Source organism: Gambusia affinis, linkage group LG09 (genome assembly GCF_019740435.1).
Source record: "Gambusia affinis linkage group LG09, SWU_Gaff_1.0, whole genome shotgun sequence".
Lineage (NCBI taxonomy): Eukaryota > Metazoa > Chordata > Actinopteri > Cyprinodontiformes > Poeciliidae > Gambusia > Gambusia affinis.
Genome location: NC_057876.1, coordinates 21843511 through 21865957, shown reverse-complemented (window position 1 = coordinate 21865957; position 22447 = coordinate 21843511). Strand labels below are relative to the sequence as shown.

At 34.2% G+C, this 22447-nt stretch overlaps 1 protein-coding gene across 3 annotated transcripts; it reads left to right on the top strand.

The window, feature by feature from the left end:
- The first annotated feature begins 1447 nt into the window (after positions 1–1447).
- lamp2 (lysosomal-associated membrane protein 2) lies at positions 1448–22102 on the top strand. 3 transcript variants are annotated; one of them, XM_044127857.1, is made up of 9 exons: positions 1448–1635; positions 5770–5882; positions 8528–8738; positions 9376–9540; positions 9621–9853; positions 10201–10317; positions 11097–11151; positions 11233–11400; positions 19018–22102. In XM_044127857.1, the coding sequence occupies exons 1-9, from the start codon at positions 1590–1592 to the stop codon at positions 19158–19160; spliced, it is 1251 nt and encodes a 416-aa protein (XP_043983792.1). In that variant the 5' UTR covers positions 1448–1589; the 3' UTR covers positions 19161–22102. The 3 variants fall into 3 exon arrangements, with proteins under 3 accessions (XP_043983792.1, XP_043983791.1, XP_043983793.1); XM_044127856.1 differs by having other exon boundaries at positions 16985–22102; XM_044127858.1 differs by lacking the exon at positions 19018–22102 and adding an exon at positions 12653–16869.
- The last annotated feature ends 345 nt before the right edge of the window (positions 22103–22447 follow it).

Sequence of the window (22447 nt, the reverse complement as noted above, 5' to 3'; positions counted from 1 at the left end):
AATATATGAGATAAATTAAACCTGCTGTAAGTAAGTTTTATAATTTAAAAACTTTTCTTTTTTTTTTACATATTTGTTGAAACTATGGTATGAGTCAGATAATCTGTCAAAAATCAAGCTCCTTTGCCTTCTTTCAGTGCTATCAAGAAACAACCAATCAGAGTGGAGCTTACCGCTGTCAATCACAATCTGCTCATCCTCCGTCCTTCACTATCTCTACTACACTGCAGCTAGCATAGCATGTCGTAAATACTCCATACCAGTAGGTGGCGGTAATGCTATTTAACAATTTTTTTCCAATAGCCAATAAAAATCAAGGAAAAGAAGCACATTATATCTTCATAATGCAAAATTTAAAATAGAATGTAATGGGTGAGTTCACACTCATGTACAGTAGGTGGCGGTATGCATGATTGTTGCTTGCAATCTGCTATAATAGAAAAGAAAAAGAAGAATGTCATAAAGGAAATTTGAAAATGTGGTTGCTTAGTTAAATAGTATTGAAGGAAAAGAACAGATAATTAGTTTTTTGAAAAGTATTAGGAGAATTTGAGGAATGATAAGTAATAAATTCCCAAAAAAATGGCAGTAGTGCAACATGATGGCCATGCTAAGTTGTTTCGCAGCCATTAGCAGCCAGGACATGAACTTGATTGACAGCGCTAAGACCCTCCTCCTGACTGATTGGTTGTTTTTGGACAGAGCAGTGCAAGAGATCAGGGATTAGATGGACATCGTTCTTTTCATAGATTATCTGTTTTGTAACAAGATGGTTCAAGAATCTACTTGTAACTGAAGTTTAAGCTGCCAGAACAACCGTTACCTAATCGGTAAGCCAGCTAATAGCTAAGCTAGCTGAGGTCTGTTGCTGCAACCTTCAACTCCTGTATTAAAATCGTTTGTTTATTTATTTAAGTTAATAAAAGCCTGGCTGAAGTATGCTCGGCGGCATTAGGATATAAATATGTTTTGAAGCTACATGTTTCTGTAGCTTCAAATGGTGACAGTTTTAACAAATATGTAAAAACATATATTTTTATATTAAAAGCCAGACTTTCAAAATAAAGTTCACACGTTTTCTTATACAAGTTATACTTGTTAAAATTATTTTTAACAAAGCAAAGTTCAAAGTTTCGTTCTAACGGTCCAAAAATAAAGCTTTTTTTTTTTTTTTTTTTTTCAAAAATAAATTTTTGTTTTGTTTTCCTAAAGCACTTTTTGCTCATTCCGTTAATTATTATTATTATTATTATTATTATTATTATTATTATTATTATTATTATTATTATTATTATTATTATTATTATTATTATTATTATTATTATTATTATTATTATTAATTTATTTATTTTTTACATAAAAGGGGTGGATAAACAGGTCTTTAAATCATTTAGAGGCTCGGAGTGTATTTTATAATGATTTACCGAGTAAAATAAAGCCGGACTTCCTGTCTATATCTCTCTCAGGTTTGACACACAGTCATATGACTTGTATTTCCTGGCACAGCCTGATCGACGGAACGTCTCCTCACTTTTCTCTGCTTTTATTTTTTCTCTTTAGTGACTGAACATCCAAAACCCTCAGCAATCATGTCTCGATACGCTGCATTTGTTTTCTTCGTGTCTTTCGGAGTTGGTACGTATCACCACAGATTCATTTGTTACTGAAATGGTAAAAAAATGATAAAAGTTTGGGTCTGTTTCTCAGAAGTGACGTGATTAAACTTCTGGTGTACTCCAGGCCTTTATCGGTTAAATTAGGATAATTGTATTAGGTGTTTTTGATTTTGTTTTATATTGTACTAATGTGAAAACGGTAGTAAAAAGCGAGTAAAATATTGAAACTGGTTCATTTAACCGCAGTCGTGATGTTTTGCAGCCGTAGCACATCAGAGCTAATTGTTACCTACGTCAATGTAAAACTCCTCAAAAACAGGTAGCTTTAAAATATATTTATATCTTAATGCCGCCGAGCATACTTCACCCTGGCTTTTATTAACTTAAAGCCCCCAAATAAATAAACGATTTTAATACAGGAGTTAATGGTTGCAGCAACAGACCTCAGCTAGCTTAGCTGCTAGCTGGCTTACCGATTAGGTAACGGTTGTTCTGGCAGCTTAAGCTCCAGTTACAGGTTGATTCTTGAACCATATTGTTTTATCTATTAAGAGATTAAGAAAGCAGAAAATATGTTAAAAATATTTGCCTGATAAATTTTGCAACGTAATACCTTCACCGAGCTAGCCTAGTTAATGTTAGCATCTTTTGGCAGCAAGTTAGCACCGTTAAGCTAAAGATTTCTGTTGAGAAGTTAACCCTTGTAATTATGGAAATTAGTATGTTTCATGTCAAAACAATAAAAAAATAAAATAAAATGATGCGAAAATATATTTTCAAGTTTAAAAAAATAGATAAATAGTTATTTTTGTTGCTCAGTTTCTTTTAAAAATGGATCCATTTCCATCTTTAATATTTTTTAAACCTAGATCTTGTCTTGCTTACTCAAGACAATAAATGTTTTTGCTCATACAGGCTGAAATGTTCTGGTTAATCCAATAGCAGTTTCGTTTTCTCTTTTGTGAGTCAGTAGATTTAGTTGCAGTGTAATTCTTCTGCTGCCAAGTTGGTTTCAGTCTTGTCTGATGTTAGATTTCCGCAGCTATTTTGCAAAGTAATGTCAGGTAGCATGACTTATTGCTGCTTCTGTAATGTCTGTTTTCAAGCATCAGGAGTTTGCTCTTTTGTTATCATTTCTGTTTTCAGCCAGATAGCCACAAGTGTGCAGCACCATGTGGGGGAGGTACAGTGCTTTGTTGGTCTATTATCCGTAAAGCCAGAAAAAAGTTAATTATTTCTGCATTTGGGAAGATTTATTCACATACTAACCAAAAAAAAAAGCTCAGTAATTTCCATTTGCAACAATTATTGTTTGGACCAAAAACTGGGTAATTAAAGTTTTCATTCTGGTACTTTGATTTCAATAGCTTTATTTTCTGAGGGACAATTTTGTTTACACATACTTAAGTGTGATTTTTATTTGTTGTTTTTATTTATTAATTTTGGATATTTAAAATGTCTTCCAGTTGCAGTGTTAAATGTTCATTAGTTTAAGGCACGGGTGTCAAACTCCAGTCCTCAAGGGCCGCTGTCCTGCAGTTTTTAGATGTGCCACAGGTACAAAACGCTGGAATGAAACGGCTTAATTACCTCCTCCTTGTGTAGATCAGTTCTCCAGAGCCTTGCTAATGACCTAATTATTCTGTTCAGGTGTGGTGCAACAGAGGTACATCTAAAAGTTGTAGGACTCCGGCCCTTGAGGACTGGAGTTTGACACCCCTGGTTTAAGGTTTATTGATATTTGAGAACGTGTTCTTGGATTATTTTGCCATTACTATTATATCAAAACAGCAATATTGTAGTTTATTGCATATTTTGAAACAGTAATTTTGTAAAATCTGGGTTTTCCACGACACTGGCAAGCAGTCAGTCTACTTTTACTCAAAGATTGCTTTGTAAAATTCAACAATAGGGAGTTATAGTATTATAATAATTTTTGATATGGATACCAGAGAGTCCCAGGTACACATGATAACGTCAGAGCTACTTGGTTGAAGCTCATTTCTCAGTAAATTGCTGCTGATTGAAGGTTTACAGTTAATCTAGAGAGCATAGCATTGCTGGCCAACTGTCGAAAGAGCTTGAGGCTGTTTGTCAGGAGGTTGTAGAGTCACATGTTTCACACTTTTAGAGCCAAAACAGTCAAACTGATGCTTGTTGCAGAGTTGAGATTAATAGATAATGCAGAAACTATTCACACATCTAAGTGGTTGAAGGCAGGAAACATAACATGTTATAAATGCATAGCTGTTGCTCTTAATATGTGATGTTGGTCATAAACTTTAGTGCTTGTAATTGTCCTAGATCTGCTCTCATTTGACTTTATTTTGATTTTGTCTCCACCTGACCTGCACAGTAAACATCTTTTCTCTCTATGGAAAAAAAAAAAAAGAAAGCGGGCTTTAAACACAGGGGAAAGTTTTACACTTTGTGTGTTTTTATGTTTCTGCTACCTGGAAATTCTTGCAAGCGGTTGAGTTGATGACTGAGCGTGTTGGTGAAACCTTATCAGTTATCTAAATGGACCTTGTCCTTTCTGGTAACCTACATGCAGGTTTTTAGTGCGCAGTATCAGTGGACTTTGCTGCAGCTACTGCACATATTAAGTTTTTAAACCCGTTCAAGTAACTCTCTCATGACGTTGTTGATTTTTTACTAGTCCAAAGGGTCATTTTGTAGATTTTACATGACTCTGAAACCAACTTTGTAACATTGATTAGCACTGTTTGCTAATCTGCTGACAGCAGTTTTGTGTCTGTGTTGCCTGCTGCACAGTTTTAGCTCCTTTCACCCACAAAAGGAGAAGTGGGACTGTAAAATCTAGCTCTTTGTTTCCTTAAAATACAGTCTTTAAGCTGGAACGTATTAACTTTTTTCACATTTTGCCAGGTTACAGACTTGGTCTAAAATGAATTTGAGTTTGAAAATAACCCATAATTAATCCTGTCATGGCAACAAATTTTACTGGGTGATAAATCGTCCCAGAAGTTATTGTGATAAATGATAATATTGTTGTTTTGAGGCCATTTTCAAGCATAATAATGGAAGAAAACATTTAAATTATAATGAACATTTAACACTGGAACTGGAAGACATTTTAAATATCCAAACAACAAATAAAATTAATTATAAAGTCTCTGAAAACTAAATTGTCCTTCAGAAAAAGAAGCTAGTTGAGTCCAAAACACTAAACTGAAAACTTTTATCATCCAGTTTTTGAATGAGAGAGAAAAAACGGCAACTCATGAAAATGAAAGTTATTGAGCTAATTTTAATTTATCGTGCGGTTAATTGATTCATTGTGTCACTCCTAAGCACAATCAGAGTAAAAAGATGATTTCAGACATTTAAAGTAAATTTAGTTGCATTATATTCTCTGCTTTGATGCTCAAAATTGACTGAGTACTTTAGATATCTGCCGATCATCTCTAAGATGATTGCATTAAATACGCCACTGATTGAAGGTGATTTGGAAAGAAAAATACTTATTTACATAAAGTTCTGCAGCTGACGGTGCAGAAACGAACCATTAAAGTCAAAGAAAGTGTCTGTAAACCTCTGACGTCTGCTAAAACACAAATCTGTGGAACGATGTAAAAAAAAAAAAAAATGCACCTCATTATTCAGAAGAGGAAGGATTTTGAAGATTTCTCCTCGGATCTGGTGACAAAATGAGTGATTATAGAGGAAGAGGTGACCGCTGGCTCGTGGAGACTGAATCATCCAACCATTCTGTGAACACATGAGCATTTCTCCAATGATTCATTGAAACTGTTTCACAAAACACATGAAAAGGTCGGATTTCCAAGAATACAGCCTGGAGCAGGGGTGTCCAAAGTTTTTGAAACAACTGTGAAGTAAATATTTTCCCCTGAAAAATGTAAAAACAAACTAAATATGTAATACAGCTCTGGAAAGAACTGAGAGTTCACTGCACTGAACCCCATTGAAAACCTGGTTATTCCTCCAAAAACTGAATTCTGAAATCTAAGCCATCAGTGTTGTTTCTAAATGAACCTGAACTTGTTTTCTTTGCATTATTTGAGGTCTGAAAGCTCTGCATCTTTATTGTTATTTGTGTAAAGAACTTTGTGCCACTAATGTAATTTATTTTTATTGTTTTAACCAAAACAATACTTTGTTTTCTTTTCAGTGTCCCATCTGTCTCATGGCATTGAGGTTAAAGTCATGAATAAGGACAAGTTGTGTCTTTATGCCAATCTGACCCTCAACTTCTCGGTCACCTATGAAGTTGCTGACAACAAGGTGAGCCTCTGTACTTTGACTATACCAGACTGCTGTTTTACAGCCCCTTGGAAAGCCGTTGCTGCTTTCCTCTTGTCAGATGCCTGACTCACGTGGTTGTCAGATCTCTGTTGAGGAAGCAGGCGTCCTCATGAAAAGGGGAAACGACCGAGGTCACCACATGCAGCAGATTTTTGACTTTTGCTTAGTCAGTTTTCCTTCCATTGTTTCGATGAGTCATTTCACTTCTGGATTTTAAACGAAACTTCGGAAATCACTCATTCAATCCATTAAGCAACCATTTAAATCTCTACAGCAGAAGTTAAAGGGTTAAATGTAAAGCTTTCTTTACATGACTTGCCCTGAAAAAGATTAACTGCTGGAGTTTTAAATGGATTAAAATCACTGAAACAAGAATAAATGCGTCTTTATTCAATAAGCAGATGGAGTAAATGTAATGTTAACAATTTAAATCTTAAATTTTACTTTGTGTTTGGGCCTACAGCTGAAGATAGTTAACAGAAAAAGTAAGACAAATAGTGTTTGGTTGTATTGCAGGAGTGATTAATCGAATTAATGGTGATTAATCGGTTATTGAAATAATTTTCAGCTAATTTAGTAATTGATTAATCATTGAGTTTCTAAAAATGTCCATTTGTTGTTTGTTCTTGTGTAAAACACAGAGGTAGCTGAAAGTCTCAACTCTATACATGAGATCTAGAGATGCACTGAAGTGAATGTTTGGGATGATCTGATATTTGAAAACGCTCATATTTCTTCTCTGTTTGAGTCATTTTTTACTTCTACTGATGGAAAAAAAGACCAACATCGATATTAATGGCGATATGTCGTGAATCACTGATAGTCATTCATCTTTTGAGGAGTGATTGCTGTAATGTATCAGTTATTTGGCTCAGACACTGAGAAGAAAACAAGTCAAATGCAAATGATCAGGAAAACAATGTGATAGAAACTTTTTTTTGTAAAAGCAGTTATTGTTTTAATTTAATAATGTGGCTCTTGGAGGTCAGCAGAAAATCTGTTCTGAAAAGAAAAGCAGAATTTTCTTTTTCCCTGATAAGTTTCGTTCTCATAACCAACACGTGGATTTTCCTGACCTCCCTAAAGCCATCAGTCACCACTGTGGGAGGAGCAGCTTTGTCTTGGTGTCTTAACCGTGTTTTATTTTCCTTCTCGAAAGACAAAATTACAATTGTTTTACACTCCTGAGGCAAAAATACTTTTAAACATGTGGGGTGGGAAGAAATCTGAGCCACTTTTCCAGAGGAATCCGTGTTTCTGAATTTGTATTTCTACTTTGATGTGAAGGAAAAACCAAACGTTACATTTTATAAACATTACGTTTATAATAAATTCCCTTTACGGTCTGGCTTATGATTACATTACTAATCGATTATTCTGACGATTAATTGAATAAAAATTTTTACTTTCTACACATTTATACTTTTACACATATATTAAAAATATCCAGTTCCTTTTTCATAATAAGAAAATAAGAAATGTATTTCCAAACATGCAGTAAAGCAGAAATCCTGTAGTGAATTATTTGAACTGGCTGAAGAAAAAACTTTGCCCCTTGAGAGGTTTTGTGGAAAACATTTTTTCAGATTGATGCTTTTATATTAAATCCAATTTTTGTAATATTTTGAACAGTTTGACTTAAATACTGCTCTGAGTATCTTCAGGGGGGGGTTTCAGCAAATTGCCTTATTTTTGAGTTTCCAGTCACAATTAATCAATTACTAAATTGTAAATTATTTTAAGAAACATATATTTACAAACAAAGATGTTTTTCTCTCAAATTAATTTTTTTAAAATATAAACAGCTCTGAGTGAGCTGTTTTTCAGCAGCTGGCCTTCTTATGGGGTTAGTTAACAATTAGTCGATTACTGAATTAGGTGACGTTTGTTTTAATAATCGATTAATCCGTTTAATCATTTTAGCTCTACAAATATACTTGAGTGTCTTTTGATTTCAAGCTTTAAATGTGATTAAATCAGCTCTGTTACCAGTGGCAGATTCTTTTAAGATATAAATTTAAATGTTACATTTTAAAAGGTTCTAGTAGTAAGGAATCAAAATCGGTTATAAATGTTATTAATTTATGTGGAATAACGTAAAAATAAAATGTTTACTGTGAAAAATGAAAGTCTCTATTTTAGATTCCCCTTTTGTTTTTTCTATCTTTAATAAACTTTTGCTGCTACATTGTTTAAAAACTCGATTAGAATACCACAGCATTGTTCAGCATCTTGCAGAGAAATGAAATTTGTCAATAAAAGACATTTGGTCAGAAAGACGGTTGAGATCATAGAACAAGGAAGTTTATCAACCAGCAGGAAAAATGAGTTAAGAGGGAATAATTAGGTCAGTCTGAAGAAACATTTTGTTGTTTATTTACAGAAGAGCCAACAAAAGCACAAGGTTATTATTTAAAGACGAGAGCTTTGCAAAAGTTAAAATTTTGATGGATTTGTTCAGGTCAAAGGGAAAAAAGCAGACATTTTTTTTTGTTTCAATTAAATAAAATTATACCATCTTTACTGAGAATTAAGTTTTTATTGCATTTTTGATGTAAAATTAACTCTAGATCTAAGAATCTGATTGTTTGATGTTTCTGAAATGGTTCCCTGCTCTCTTTCAGACCAAAATGGTTTCATTTGAGCTTCCCGCCTCTGCATCATCAAACGACAGCAAATGCGACGACACGAGTTCGATCCTGATGCTCAAGTTTCCGGACGGACACTCCTGGAGCGCCAACTTCTCCCTCAAAGACAAAAGCTACCAGGCAGACGCCATAACCTTTGTTTACAACCTCAACGACTCAAAGGTCTTCCCGGGTTCTTCATCCAATGGTAACTTCTGCTTCACACGGCGCCCCCTACAGAGCATGGGGGGAATTGTTTTCTTTTGCGTTACCTCGAAATAAATTAGCAAATACAGCAGAAGAAATGTTGATTTAAAACTGCACAGAGCCTCAGTTTGGTGCAGAAACTGGCAGAAAATTTATTTATTATTTCATATTTATGTAAAGTAGAGAGGGAAATATTCATGAAAACGTCTCGTTATTAACCTTACGGACTAATAACAGACGACTTTATTGCCATGTGACAATAACTCGTGCTCCAAATGGCTTGGATGTTTGGGTTTTTCTTACGAGAAGTTTCTGTCTTAGAAGAGAAACTGAGAAACCTGGGTTTTTTTTTTTGCTTCAAAATTTTGACTTTTTTTGTCTCTAAATTTTGACTTTTTTTTCTTAGAATTTTGACTCTAATTCCAGAATTTTGACTTTTCTTCTCAAACGTTGGACTTTTTTTATGCAGAATTTTGATTTCAATCATCTGAGATCAAAAGTCAAAATTCTTTTTTTAGTGGCCTTAATCCTCTTCCACACTTTTGCAATTTAACACAATAGAAAAATGTTGCCCCATTTATTTTATTTCCTTAAACAAAATAAACTCAGACAAGTGAACTGTTTTTCCTTGCTTGTAGAAACGGTCACCGTGACGACAAAGCCTGACATTACGGACGTTGGCGTGAACACGTGCTACTCGTGCAAAAGTGAAGACACGCTCATCGCTTCGCCCCGGGCCAGCATGACGCTGTCGGACGTGCTCATACAGGCCTTCGTCATCAACGGCACCAAGAGCGAGAACCGTAAGAACCGCCGCCTCTCTCCCCCCTCCGGGCTCAGACCTTCACAAATCAAGTTCTGATCCGTTCTCTCTGTTTTCCAGTAACTACCTGCGCTGCAGACAAACCCGTAACTCCCACTCCCACTCCCACTCACGTGACCAACGCCACCACTGTGGTGCCGGCCACCAACGCCACCACGGCAGCTCCTCCCACCACCCCCACTCCCACTCTGCCCACTCCCACTGTGGGGAATTACTCCATCAAGCACGACGCCAACAGCTCGGCCTGCCTGCTGGCCAACTTCGGCCTGAGGATCGGCTTCACTCAGAACAAGGTGAGTCGGCAGCAAGAGTCACTTAAATTTACTCAAGTAAAAGTAAAACGTGTTCGTCAAACAAAGTATCTGGTACGACGTCTGCTCAAGTACTGAGTAACTGATCAAATGATGAATCAATTAATATTCAAAATTACATCATCAGATGGACCAAAATGTAAAGTTAAGTGGAGATTTTGGTGTTTTACAGATTAAAATAAAAATAATTCATAATGTCACAAGAAAATCAAACAAAAGAAACATTTTTATTTTCCAAAATCAATTTGTTTCAATATAATATGTAGAATAGTAGTTTGGTAATAGTTTATCTTTAACGGCACAACGGTTTTTATTTTGTCTGTGTTCAGAAGTATCAGGAGGTGAACTTTGACCCTCCGACTGAAGTTTCTGGAAGCTGTGGAGTCGACAGCAGTGAGCTCATCCTGACGTCCAACAACATCACCGTTTCTCTCTCTTTCTACAATGTAAGTTTTAGAAACTCATTGTTTTGTTTGTTGAAGCTAATTTCTATCATTTGTATGTATGTGTATATATATATACATATATATATATATATATATATATAGTACATACAGTATTTACAGCATGTAAAAAAAATCTAATGTTGAAATGTTATTGCATACACTGCAAAAACACAACATCTTAAGTATTTTTGACCAACTTCTAGTTCAAATATCTTCGTTCACACAGTTTATCTTGTCTTAATGTGCAGTAAAAACATCTAAAAAGCTGCATAATGTGAAACATTTTCAGAAATAGTGGAGAAAACAAGAATCTGCTCTGCAAAAATTCAAAATATTATCAGGTGGTTTTTGGTCCAGTTTATAGTGCAAATATCTTAGTTTTGTCTTATTTCAAATTTACTAAGATATTTGCACTATAAAATCTAGCGAACTACTTGGTCGTATTTTGTGTTTTTGCAGGTCAGATTCTTGTTTTTTCCCTTTTTTTTCTGAAACTTTTCACATTAAGACTCAGTTATTTGGGTCTTTAGATGGTTTTTACTTCACACTATGAGAAGAAAAGCTGTTTGATCTTTTCATTCATCAGCAAATATTTGTAAAAGTTAACAGGCTTTATTTTCTGCTATAAAAATCTGAGAACCTCACAGAACGAAACAGGAAATTTAAAGTAAATATGATCAGTTTAACTTCTCAACCATAAAGTAGAGGAAGTTTTACTGATTTGAAACCTCTAATCACTCGGACGTTTTATCTAAATAAATTGTTTTCAATCTTAACAGGACACAAAGAAATTCCGCCTCCATGAAGTGAACGTCACCATCAGCACCAGCTCCGGTATTTATCATCCGTATCCGCTCAGAAACGACCTGCAGTTGTCCAGGTTTGGTGCTGAGTTTCCTGCGTGTCGCCCTGCAGGCGTTTTTGCTCAGAGTGGCTCCAACCTGAGTCTGTGGGAGGCGGCGGTGGGAAGCTCCTACATGTGCAACAAGGAGCAGAACTCCACCATCACAGGCCTGCTCTCCCTCTACACCTTCAGCCTGCGTGTGCAGCCGTTCGGCGTGAAGAACGGCCTCTACAGCACAGGTCAGTCATCTTTCATCTCTTATCTGATGGACTGAGTTATTATTAATGCTCTGCCACTACATGGTAGCTGCACTTCATTATTTGCACATTTATTGCAAAGAATTTCATTTAAAACACAAATAGTTCAATGTTTTTATTATATCATGCTTTGTTTTTCACATTTTTTATGTTAAAACCTGAAATTTTATTGTATTTTATTGGGATTTTATGTCAGATACCAACAGAAATTAGCATTCAGTTCATCTGAAAAGTGTGGCATGCATTTATAACGATCTTTTGCTGGACGATAAATTTTTCCAACGGTAATATTGTTGTTTTGAGACTATTTTCTAGTAGTGCAGTAGTAAGAAGAAAACTTTCTCTGAGGTCAATAAACTTTAACTGTTAATGAAAATTTAACTCTGGAGCTGGAAGACATTTTAAACATCAAAAATAAATAAACAAAACAAGAACAACAAATTAAATGAATTATGAAGTCTCTGTAAACAAAATTATCCTTCAAAAAAAGGGATAGTTAAGACCAAAGCAGCACACTGAAGACTTTTATCATCCAGTTTTTGGTAGAAAGAGAGAGAAGAGAAAAACAATAAATCTTAAAAATGGTAACTATTGATCTTGTTTAAATTTATTATGCGATTAATTGCATTTATAGTCGCTCCACCAATGGAAACAGCTTTCACTGCAGTCACAGACACAAACCTTTGGTACATTGTCTCTTTCTGCTTTGGTCTGCTGTCTTTCCACAAACTTTTATTTGGTTTTGAACTTTGATGCATCACAAGGTCATCATTGTTTTGCATTTAAAGGACCTCACTGCTTGTTTCAGCCATTTTTTAAGTCTGGATTTACGCCGTTCGGCTTCTTTTGCTGCAGAATCTGGACGCGTTTCACCTCAACATAGCGACACGGCCGTTCGGGCTGCAGACTTTGAACACGACACGAATGGAAGCGACACAAATCAGATTTTATCAGATGTGAAAAGATCAGAATCGGTTCTTTCAGATTGCAGCGTAAAAGTCGTTTTTAGTCGTTTCAGTGTAAATTGTGACATAAAATCCCATTAAAATGCAGTGAAGTCATTCCTTGTTGAACATGTAAAAGTTAAAGCGGTGTGAAGAGTTTTGCAGCTCGGTTTTGTCCCATGATGGTGAATAATTTGTCTTTCTGCTTCGTTCTTGCCTCTGTTTTGAATTGAGGAAAATAAGAAACTGAACTTTTCCACCAGCTGACTGACTCTCCTTTTTATCTGCAGCCCATGAATGTTCTTTGGATGACCCCAGCATCTTAATCCCAATCATTGTTGGTGCTGCTCTGGCTGGCTTGATTCTCATTGTAGTGATCGCTTACGTGATTGGTCGAAGAAAGACCCATGTTGGATATCAGACCCTTTAAATCCAGCGTGCGTTCGCTCCTCACATGTCACGGGATTCTCAAGCCTGGTCCTTGGAACTGATCTGGCAAAAAAAATAAAAAAATCATTTTAATACCAGCTGGTAATAAAATGAAGAAGAATAAAAAAAATCTAGATTAAATTGAATCAGCCCAAAGATGAATTTGATGTTCTCCTCAAGGACCAAACTTGTTTTTCCCCTGGTTCGGTTTGTTTTTGTGCTTCCCATTTTGCTTCTTGTTGATGCTCAAGTTCAGGTGAACAGCAAAGCTTGTTGTCTGTGTGCAGAAACGCCTGAAGATTTATAACCTCTGGTCAGTTCGTCTAGTTTTTTTGCACAAGATCTTCAGCTTTTATGACCCTGCACACATTTCCTCCCTCATTTTGTCTTTTTTTTGTTCTTGTTTATGGTTTCATTTTCACCCCAATAATGATCAAATCAAAATATTAGAGCTCCTTTCTGTGTTTATTTCCAGAATTTGGTTTTGGATCCGTGTTGTTCCCTGTAGATCAGGAGAAATTTTGGGATTTATTTCAGACTTTGAGGCTTTGTTCATGTTATGAATGCATAAGGAAATATCAGGGTCATTATAGATTCAAAAGGAAATAATAATTGACCACAGAGGAGTGAATTGTTTGTCAAAAAACTCTCATTTGTAGAAAAATTTCACACATTTACAAGAAAACTTGGATATTCTCTAATGTCCATCATTAATTTGCAAAATAAAAATAAAATTTTACTGTCAGAAATTTAAGACATTTTTCATATTTCTTAGAATTATAAAGTCAGATATTTGTAATAAAAAGGATTAAGTAGTAAATTCATGAGAAATGTATCTGAATGTTGGATCCAAACTACAAAAAGTATTTTTATTCTACATTCTAGTGCAAATATCTTAGTTCACTTTAAATAAGACTAAACTAACTTAGAAGTAACTTTTAAGTGAGAGATAAAAGCTTAATTTTATTTAAATAATTCATTAATATTAATTTTAAAAATCTACTACTGTAGTTCCACTGGCAGATTATTTCACTTCAAAATGTTCTAAGTGAAATAATCTGTCAATGAGGAATTATTGACCTAATCTGAGCTGCTATGTCTCGCTAAAAAAAGTTACTGATATGTTATTTTTGTCTTCTTTCCACTGAACTAAGATACTTGCAGTAGAAACTAAACTAAAAATACTTGGTAACATTTTGGGTTTTTGCAGCGTAGATCTGACTCTTAAACTTTTTGGAAAATATTCAGATACGATTCTCCTAAACCTTCAACTTTGGTCACATTTTGTCAGTACAAATTTGACTTGTATTATAACTCTATGCCTGAAATCATAAAAAAAGAGAAAATCCACATTTCTTTTTCTCATTAATATGTCAAATTAATCTCAAAAAAAATGTTTTTGACTTGAATCTACTCCTCCATGGCCAGTAATTTTCATTCTTTAATCTGAAATGACTGTAAAGCCAGATTATAACTAACATCAGATATTATTCATCAGCGTCAAGCAGATAATTTACACGTCTCATTAGGATTTAAATTGTTAAAGAAAGGATTTATTTGTTAATTTAACCTGTGTGAGTCTTTTTATTTTTATTTTTGCACACACTCCAATCAGAGCAAACTAGAACGAAAGAATCGCTGGTTCTTTTTTTAACTTAATCAACAAACACATGGTGGCATTAGAGTCGGAAAAGGGAAATTAAATGTTTCGCTGCGAATCTTTCTGGAACCAGGATGTTCGCACAGAAATGCACTAAGAGGTTTTATGTTGCTCGTCGTCTAATTTTCTCACCTGTGTTACAATCAGCTGGATGAGAGGACGTTCACAGTCCTGAAAACGTTTCACATGGTCTCTGAATATTTGTGACAAAGAATAAAAGATGTAGAGAAAATAACAAGAAGTTATATCATTTGTGTTTTTGTTTTTTGATGAGAGTTGAAAGGCCATGAGCTGTTTCACTGCTGCAGAGATAAAAAACTGGAAATAATAAAGTGAGCTGGAGTTTTTGTTTTTTCAGTTTAAATTAGAGATGCACCGGTTACACTGCAAAAACTCAAAATATGTAATAAATATGTAATAATCAACAGAATGGTAATAAATGTATAATTTTTAGTCTAGTTAACTTATTAGTAACTTTTTAGCAAGAAATATCTTGTTTTAAGTCAATTTCTTAATATTGATTATAAAAAGTACAAGTTTCACTGGCAGATAATTTTACTTATAACACGAAGTTGTTTTTTTTCCATATTGAGAATAAATCTGCCACAAAAAACAGAATTTTTAAAATTAACATTAAGAAATGATTGACTTAAGCCAAGCTCCTAAATCCTGCTGAATAGTAGTGACTTTGTAGAAAAGTTGAAATCTTACCAAGTATTTTTGTGTAGTTTCCAGTTTAAATATCTTAAAACACTAGAATTAAGAAAAACTGTCTTGGCAACATTTATGAGCCTTAATATTAATTTAAGAGAGTTCTACTGGCAGATTATTTCTCTTGTAACATGGAAAAAATGTTATAAATGAAATTATCTGCCAGTGGAAGTCGGACGTTTTCATCGATATTAAGAAATAATGGACTTGGAACAAGATCTTATTTTTTTTCTGAAAAGTTACTTGTAAGTTAGTTTTGTTTTATTTTAAATGCAGTGGAAACTAGACCAAAAATAGTTGGTAATATTTTGTGTTTTTGCAGTTTATAACCGTTCTTTGATGTCTGATCAATTAACTCCTTTTTTTCTGACTATGTATATTAATATAACGTATTATTTTTCCAATCCTCAGATGCACCGATTGTTAATTTTCCTGGACGATATAAACCAATTTTCTTTAATGTTCGACCAGCTAATCTAGAAATGTTTTCATATACAGGAAAAAAAATTCAGCAGGTTATTTAATTAAAGCATTGGTTTGAAATTAAACATACAATTATGGAATAAGAGGATTACATCTGATTCCAATTAAATTGTTTTTTTTATAAAACTCAAAAGAATGCGTCAATAAACATCCTTCAGCTCTAAGTTAAGTTAATCACAGATCAGACAACAAAAAAATTATCCAGTTGCAATCTCCAGTTGGTGCATCTCTAGTTTTCTTTAACTTATATCACATTAACTTGTGAATCTAATGTAGGTTTCATTAGATTTACAGCATATTTTAATCTGCTGCCATGTTTGTTCATATAATCTCTAAAATCTTCCATTCAAAAACACAAAGTTCTCTCCGTGGTCGTCGGCGTTAATTGAGGTTTGGAGCAGCTTCAGGCACGGCAGCAGGCAGGAAGTGTTTCCATAGCGATGATTGTAGCTGCGCATCAGTTTCTACACTGCAAAAAATCAAAACACAAACTCTTACCAAGTGTTTTTGTCTATAGTTTATAGTACAAATATTTTAGTACATTCGAAATGAGACAAAACTAACAAGTAACTTTTTAGCAACAAAGAGGAGATTGTTTTAAGTCAATAATTCCTTAATGTGGTGTGAAAATATTAGTTCATCTAGCAGATTTCACATGTTTTAAGTGAAATAATCTGTCGGCACCTTTTTAAAAAATATTAATAGATTATTGACTCAAACCAACCTCCTATGTCTTGCTTTTAAGTTATTTTGTTTTTTATTTCCAGTGTACTGAGATTTTTGCACTGGAAACTACAGAGAAAAAGAACACTTGTTATGGTTTTGTGTTTTTGCAGTGTGCTGTGTATTGTTTGCGTTAATAAAATTTGCTTTCACAGGTTTGTTGTACATTTGTATGAATAATTGCTTTTTAATCAAAAATGAGCTTAGATTTTTTTTTGCCTGTTTCTTGCTTGTGATTTGTGTCTTTGTGTAAAAAAACTGCCTTAAATATAAAGACGTTCCTGCAGCACCAGTAAAGCCTTTAACTGGACTTGTTTATAATTCTGACTCGGTAAAAATAAACTCAATTATTCACAGATTCTGTCATATAATTGAAATAAAAGGGAATCTGCTGCAGGACCGTCTCTGTTTATTATTTTGCTGTTGGCTACATCACATTCAATTTGTGTCAATGAAGCGTTTTTAGTATTTTCAATGGAAATAAAAATGTTTGAAAATGTACAGAAGGGATTCCCTGTTGTTTATGCTTTTTTTATGGCTAACTGCTTCCTTTCAGGTGTTTTATTTTTTAAGTGGGTGAGACATTCACGTGTGTGCTCTCTTCATTCCCGTCTAGCTGAGGAATGCCTGACTGATGAGGAGAGCTACCTTGTTCCCATAGCTGTCGGCGTTGCCCTGCTTGTTCTCATACTTATTGTTCTGCTGGCTTATTTCATCGGGAGGAAGAGAAGCATGGCGTCGGGCTACCAGTCTTTCTGATCTTACTCTTCGTTTAGAGCTGCAGGGGGTGGCCGCCGCCTTATTTAAATCGCTGCTTTTTCACTAATTGGTGATGAGAAGAGCATAGTCTGTGTGTTTTGTTCTGTTAACTTATGAGTCTTCTGATTGTCTTTTGGCTTTGTATAAAGACTGGAAACATGCTTGATGTACTCAGAACTATCAAACATAAATTGGAGGTGGTTCTCAGAAATTGCACTTCAATATAATTAATTAGTGCTGGTTGCAAAATGGCCGCTGCTGCAAGTCTTAGTCTGTTTAATGAGTGGGAAGCTGCCATCAGCATGCTTCCAAATCTATTGTTTTTTTCTTAAAGGGCAAGTTAATTTATTTATTTTTGTTAGTGAGTTTGGATAAAAGTAAAACTTCTTCCAGCCAATTTTTACCCACTTAAAGCAACTTGAACTTTAAATGTCCAAATCAACATGATGGAACAATATATTATTGCATATTTATTTTGTCAAAATTCTATTCTACCGACTCAACAATTAACAAAGCATGCAAGACTTTAACAAATATTCAGATATTTTTTGTTGGAAAGGGCTGTTTAACTTACACATTCAAAACTTAAAAACGGTTCTAATGGTTTTCCTTACAAAAAGACATTTTTATATTTTTTAGGTATTCAATTTCCCCTTCTGATTCATAAAGTATTTTTGAATTTGATTGGGAAACAAATAGAACCGAATTTAATCAATTCTGAGCAAACAAAATTTGGATTTAGGTCACTTTCTGTTTGGAAATATTCGTATTTTTAGCCAAGTTTAATAATTTAAAAGCAGATTTGGGCAGTGTTTGAGTAAAAGTCACTGCACAGAAGAGGTGCTTGCAAAAGAATGTAAAAATAGTCGTTCAAAAACTAATTTTGCTGGACGATAAATCGTTCCAGAATTTATTCCGATAAACTAATATTGTTTTGAGACCATTTTCAATAAATATATCGATGACGACATAGAAATGCAAGTTTGCTCTTTGAAAGACCAATATACTTGCATTTTGTGCAGAACATTTAACCTTGGAACTGGAAGATATTCAAATATTAAAAATAAAACACAACAATAAATAAAACAAATAAAAACCACACATAAACAACATGGATTAAGTCTCTAAACCAAACTGTTACCCTTTAAAACAAACAAAAAAACATTAATTAGAATAGTAGGTATCCGTAACTAACTGTCATGGCAGTTGCTATGGAGTTGCTATGACAACAAAACAAGCCACGGGCTTATAAACAGCTTTCGCCTCGTTCTTTCTAACCTAAAAACAGTATAGGTACATTAAAAATATTACTCGATTACAATTTTTAAGTACTTTATTTTGTTGGTCTCGAAATAGTTCGTCTTTTCGCTCTTCCTGCCTAGCAGTAAGATGGAGGTTCAGTAGCGCGGATCACTTCCGGTTCAGAAGTTTCTTTATTTTTAAGTTAGTGAATTGTTTTTTTAATCAATAAATTTTGATAATTTTTCTTTAATTAAAATCTACTTCTGTTTTTTAATTTGAGTACTTTCACAAGAGACAATTAAGTTCGGCCAGGAAAAAAGAAAGAAGAAGCAAACATCCATGTTAATTGTGTTTGGATCGAGCTGTTTCCAGTTATTACACTCAGCTTTCGGTATAATGCTTAATTTCATCTGACAAACTTCAGTGAGTTAATCTTCTAAAACTGAACTCAGCAGAAATAATCTGTTCGTTTTGTGTTTTTCTCTCTAATACGCTCTGCATCGCTTCCATCTTTTCATAGGTTGTTTCTATTCTGCTGCTTCTGGCTTTGTTTCTAATCGTTTATTTCCAACCCAAATCGTCCTTTAACTTCCTGCTGAGGCGCTAACTTCCTGTCTGTCTGTGTCTCTCTGTCTGTCTGTCTGTCAGCTGAGGAATGCTTCCTGGACTCTGATTTGAGCTTTTTGGTGCCCATCGCCGTCGGCGTGGCCCTCAGCTTCCTAATCATCCTTGTGCTTATCTCTTACCTGATTGGTCGGCGGAAGAGCCGCACTGGTTACCAGTCTGTTTGAGTCCAGCTCTGCTGCTTCTGCTTCTGCTTCTCCTCCCTGTTTGTTTCCCCACCCTTTCTGCTCTTAAATTTAAAAAAAACAAAGCAAAAACAAAATATAAAAAGCTTCCTGGATTTTTCTCAGTTTTCCTCCGAGGCAGCGTCTCCTTGCAATAACCTTTTAGCTTATTTCCCACATCCAGTTTCAGCTGGTTGTGTTTATTGTTTTTTTTTTTGTTCTAACAAAAGTGACTGAATCAAGCACTAAAACATTTATGATCTATGACAAATTGTTTTAATATAAACTGCATGTTAAAAGAATAGATAGAAATATGGCTGTGAATTAGCCTTCCACACTGCAAAAACACAAAATCTTAAGTCATTTTGTCTGGGTTTTTTTTTTTTTTTTTTTTTGTGCAAGTATCTTAGTACACTTGAAATACAATATGACCAATTATAAGTAATTTTCAGGACGTTTTAAATCAATAATACTTAAATATAGGTTAAAAAGTTCTAATTCCACTAGCAGAATTTTGTACTTCTGACATTGGAAAAATGCCTTGCTATGTAATTTAGTATTACTAATGTGTAATACGTACAAGTTAGTAATACAAACATAAATAGTTCTCAGCAAGAAATAGGAGCTTGTTTTAAGTCAATAATTCCTTAATATTGATTTAAAAAGAACTAGTTTCATTGCCAGATTATTTCACTTATAGCAAAATTTATTCTGATGTTTTAAGAGAAATAGTCTGCCAGTGGAACTTGTACTTTTTTTTAAAATCAATATTAAGGAAATATTTACCTAAAACCAACTCCTATGTCTTTCTGAAAAGTTACTTGTAAGTTAGTTTTGTCTTATTTCAAATGTACTAAAATATTTGAACTATAACTAAACCAAAAATATTTAAGATTTAGTTTTTGCAGTGCACTCTCTTCCCTTCCTAACCCAGAGAGGCTTTTTGACCTCACTTTCTGTGCTATATTATAGTATATGTGTAAATTAATCTCTTGTATAGAATGACAGACATTGAGTTTTGATGAATGTAAGAGCAACCTTATTTCTCAGATGTCAGTTTTCCATATATTTGTTTTCGCATCCATGTATCACCAATGAACAGCTAAACTTGTTGCACATATTCTCACCGGGTGAAAGGGAAAAATAATGTAACAGACACTTTACCAGCATTGGGACCAGTTTTATTTCTCTTTTATTTGTAGTTTTTGTCACTCTTGAATTTTGTTGAAATGCTCACATAAAGTATGTTGGAAATTAATTTGATTACAGTGTTGTTTACTTTTAAATCTGGGATTAAACGTAACATCTCTGACACCAGAAACAGTTTAACATTAAAGAGAGATTATTCTCCTCAAACTCATCTGTGCATGTTGGGTTTTCAGAAATCAGTTTTGGAGACCAAATAAACTTACTTACATCAGGTGAAATGTATTTATAAGGTGTCATAAAGTCAACAAACTTGACCAAAAATGTCAAGCAAGAAAAGTAAAACATTACAATAGAAGAAATTAAAATAATACCGGCACAAAAATAAAAAGGGAAATAGATGTTACTAAAGTGACTCACTTTCTTAAAGACCAAGGAGAAAAAATGTAAGATTGAGAGATTTAAAAACAGTTATTAATGCACTGCAAAACTTGGTAACATTTTGGTGTTTTTGCAGTGGTGCTGTTAAAATCACATGATCTAACCTGAGAATCTTAAATTTAATCCTATAAATCATCAGAAAGTCATTAAATAGAGGAAAAAATTGGTGCAAAATGCTTTTGTATTCTTGTACACTGCAAAAACACAAAATATTACCAAGTATTTTTGGTCCAGTTTCTAGTGTAAATATTATAGTGCACCTGAAATAAGACAAAACTAACTTACAATTAACTTTTCAGCAAGAAATACGAGCTAATTCTGTAAAATTAATTTAAAAAATATTACTTCTTTTGGCAGATTAATTCACTTACAACATGAAAAAAATAACTTGTAAAAGTAAGAAAAACAAAATTACAATGGTTCTAGTCATTTTTTATCAATATTAAGAAATTTCTGATGAAAAAACACGTCTAAATGTTGCTAAAAAGTTATTTATGGTAGTTAATTTTGTCTTATTCCAAACGCACTAATATATTTTCACTAGAAACTTTGTAAAAACACGTGGTAATATTTTACGTTTTTGCAGTGTACCTGCTCTGAACGAACAGAATTACAGCAAGAAAAAAAAGAGCAGACTTCCTCCCGTTACGTCTTTGAACATAAATCTCAGGTGTTACACTCCAGGCCTCGAGGGGCGCTGTCCTGCAGTTTTTAGATGAGTCACAGGTACAAAACGCTGGATTGAAATAATTTCCTCCTCCTTGTGTAGATCAGTTCTCCAGAGTCTTGCTAATGACCTAATTATTTTATTCAGGTTTTGTGCAGCAGAGGCAGATCTAAAAGTTGCAGGACTGCGGCCCTTGAGGACTAGAGTTTGACACCCCTGCCATAAATGGTCCGGGTACGAATCTTTACAGCTGCCAATGATGTGATTTGATTCTCTTTCAAACTCATTTAAAGTTTTATATAGATGTTTATTATTTGTTCTTATGTTTGGTTTGTAGTGAAAATACACATTTTAGAGGAGTTGATTGCTCCAGTATAACGACAAAGAGAAAAACAAATTTTAATTTTAACCACATTTAACCTGTATTTTGATTTAATGTATAGTATTTTGGAAGAAAAATCTACTGTTTTTTGTTCTTCATTACTGGTTTCTTTGTACCAAAACAAGCACGGACCCAGCGCCGCCAGTTCTCCATTTTTTGAGCGTTTTTCATCCCCACACCTCTACAGTTTCCGTGCCTTTGTGTTGAGCACCTCACCATGAGCTTCTGATGGAGGAATGTGACACGTTGGGCTTGTTTAAACACGAGTGGGGAAACAAATTCAATAAAAAGTTCATTTCTTGTTTTGTATCTCTGTTCTTCTGTGTATTTATTGGGAGTGGCGGAGTCTTGTGACTGAGTTGGGAACTAAAGCCTGAAGGCATGTGGAGGCTCAAACTGTGTTTTGGACTTTGTTCAGTTTGGTTCTTTAATAATCTGTGTTGTACACAGAGGCCTGACTCATTCCAGTCACAATTTCAGTCGGACTGATAAGTTACCTTGTTTTTTGTCTGAAGCTTTTAGTTGATGTCTTGAATATTGTTATCCATAATAACATGGAGCTAAGATCCAATATGTGGAGTTCTGTAAAAAAGTGTCAACAATGCAGATTTTCACACTTAAATATGTCAGATTTACCGAAGATAACCTGAGTAA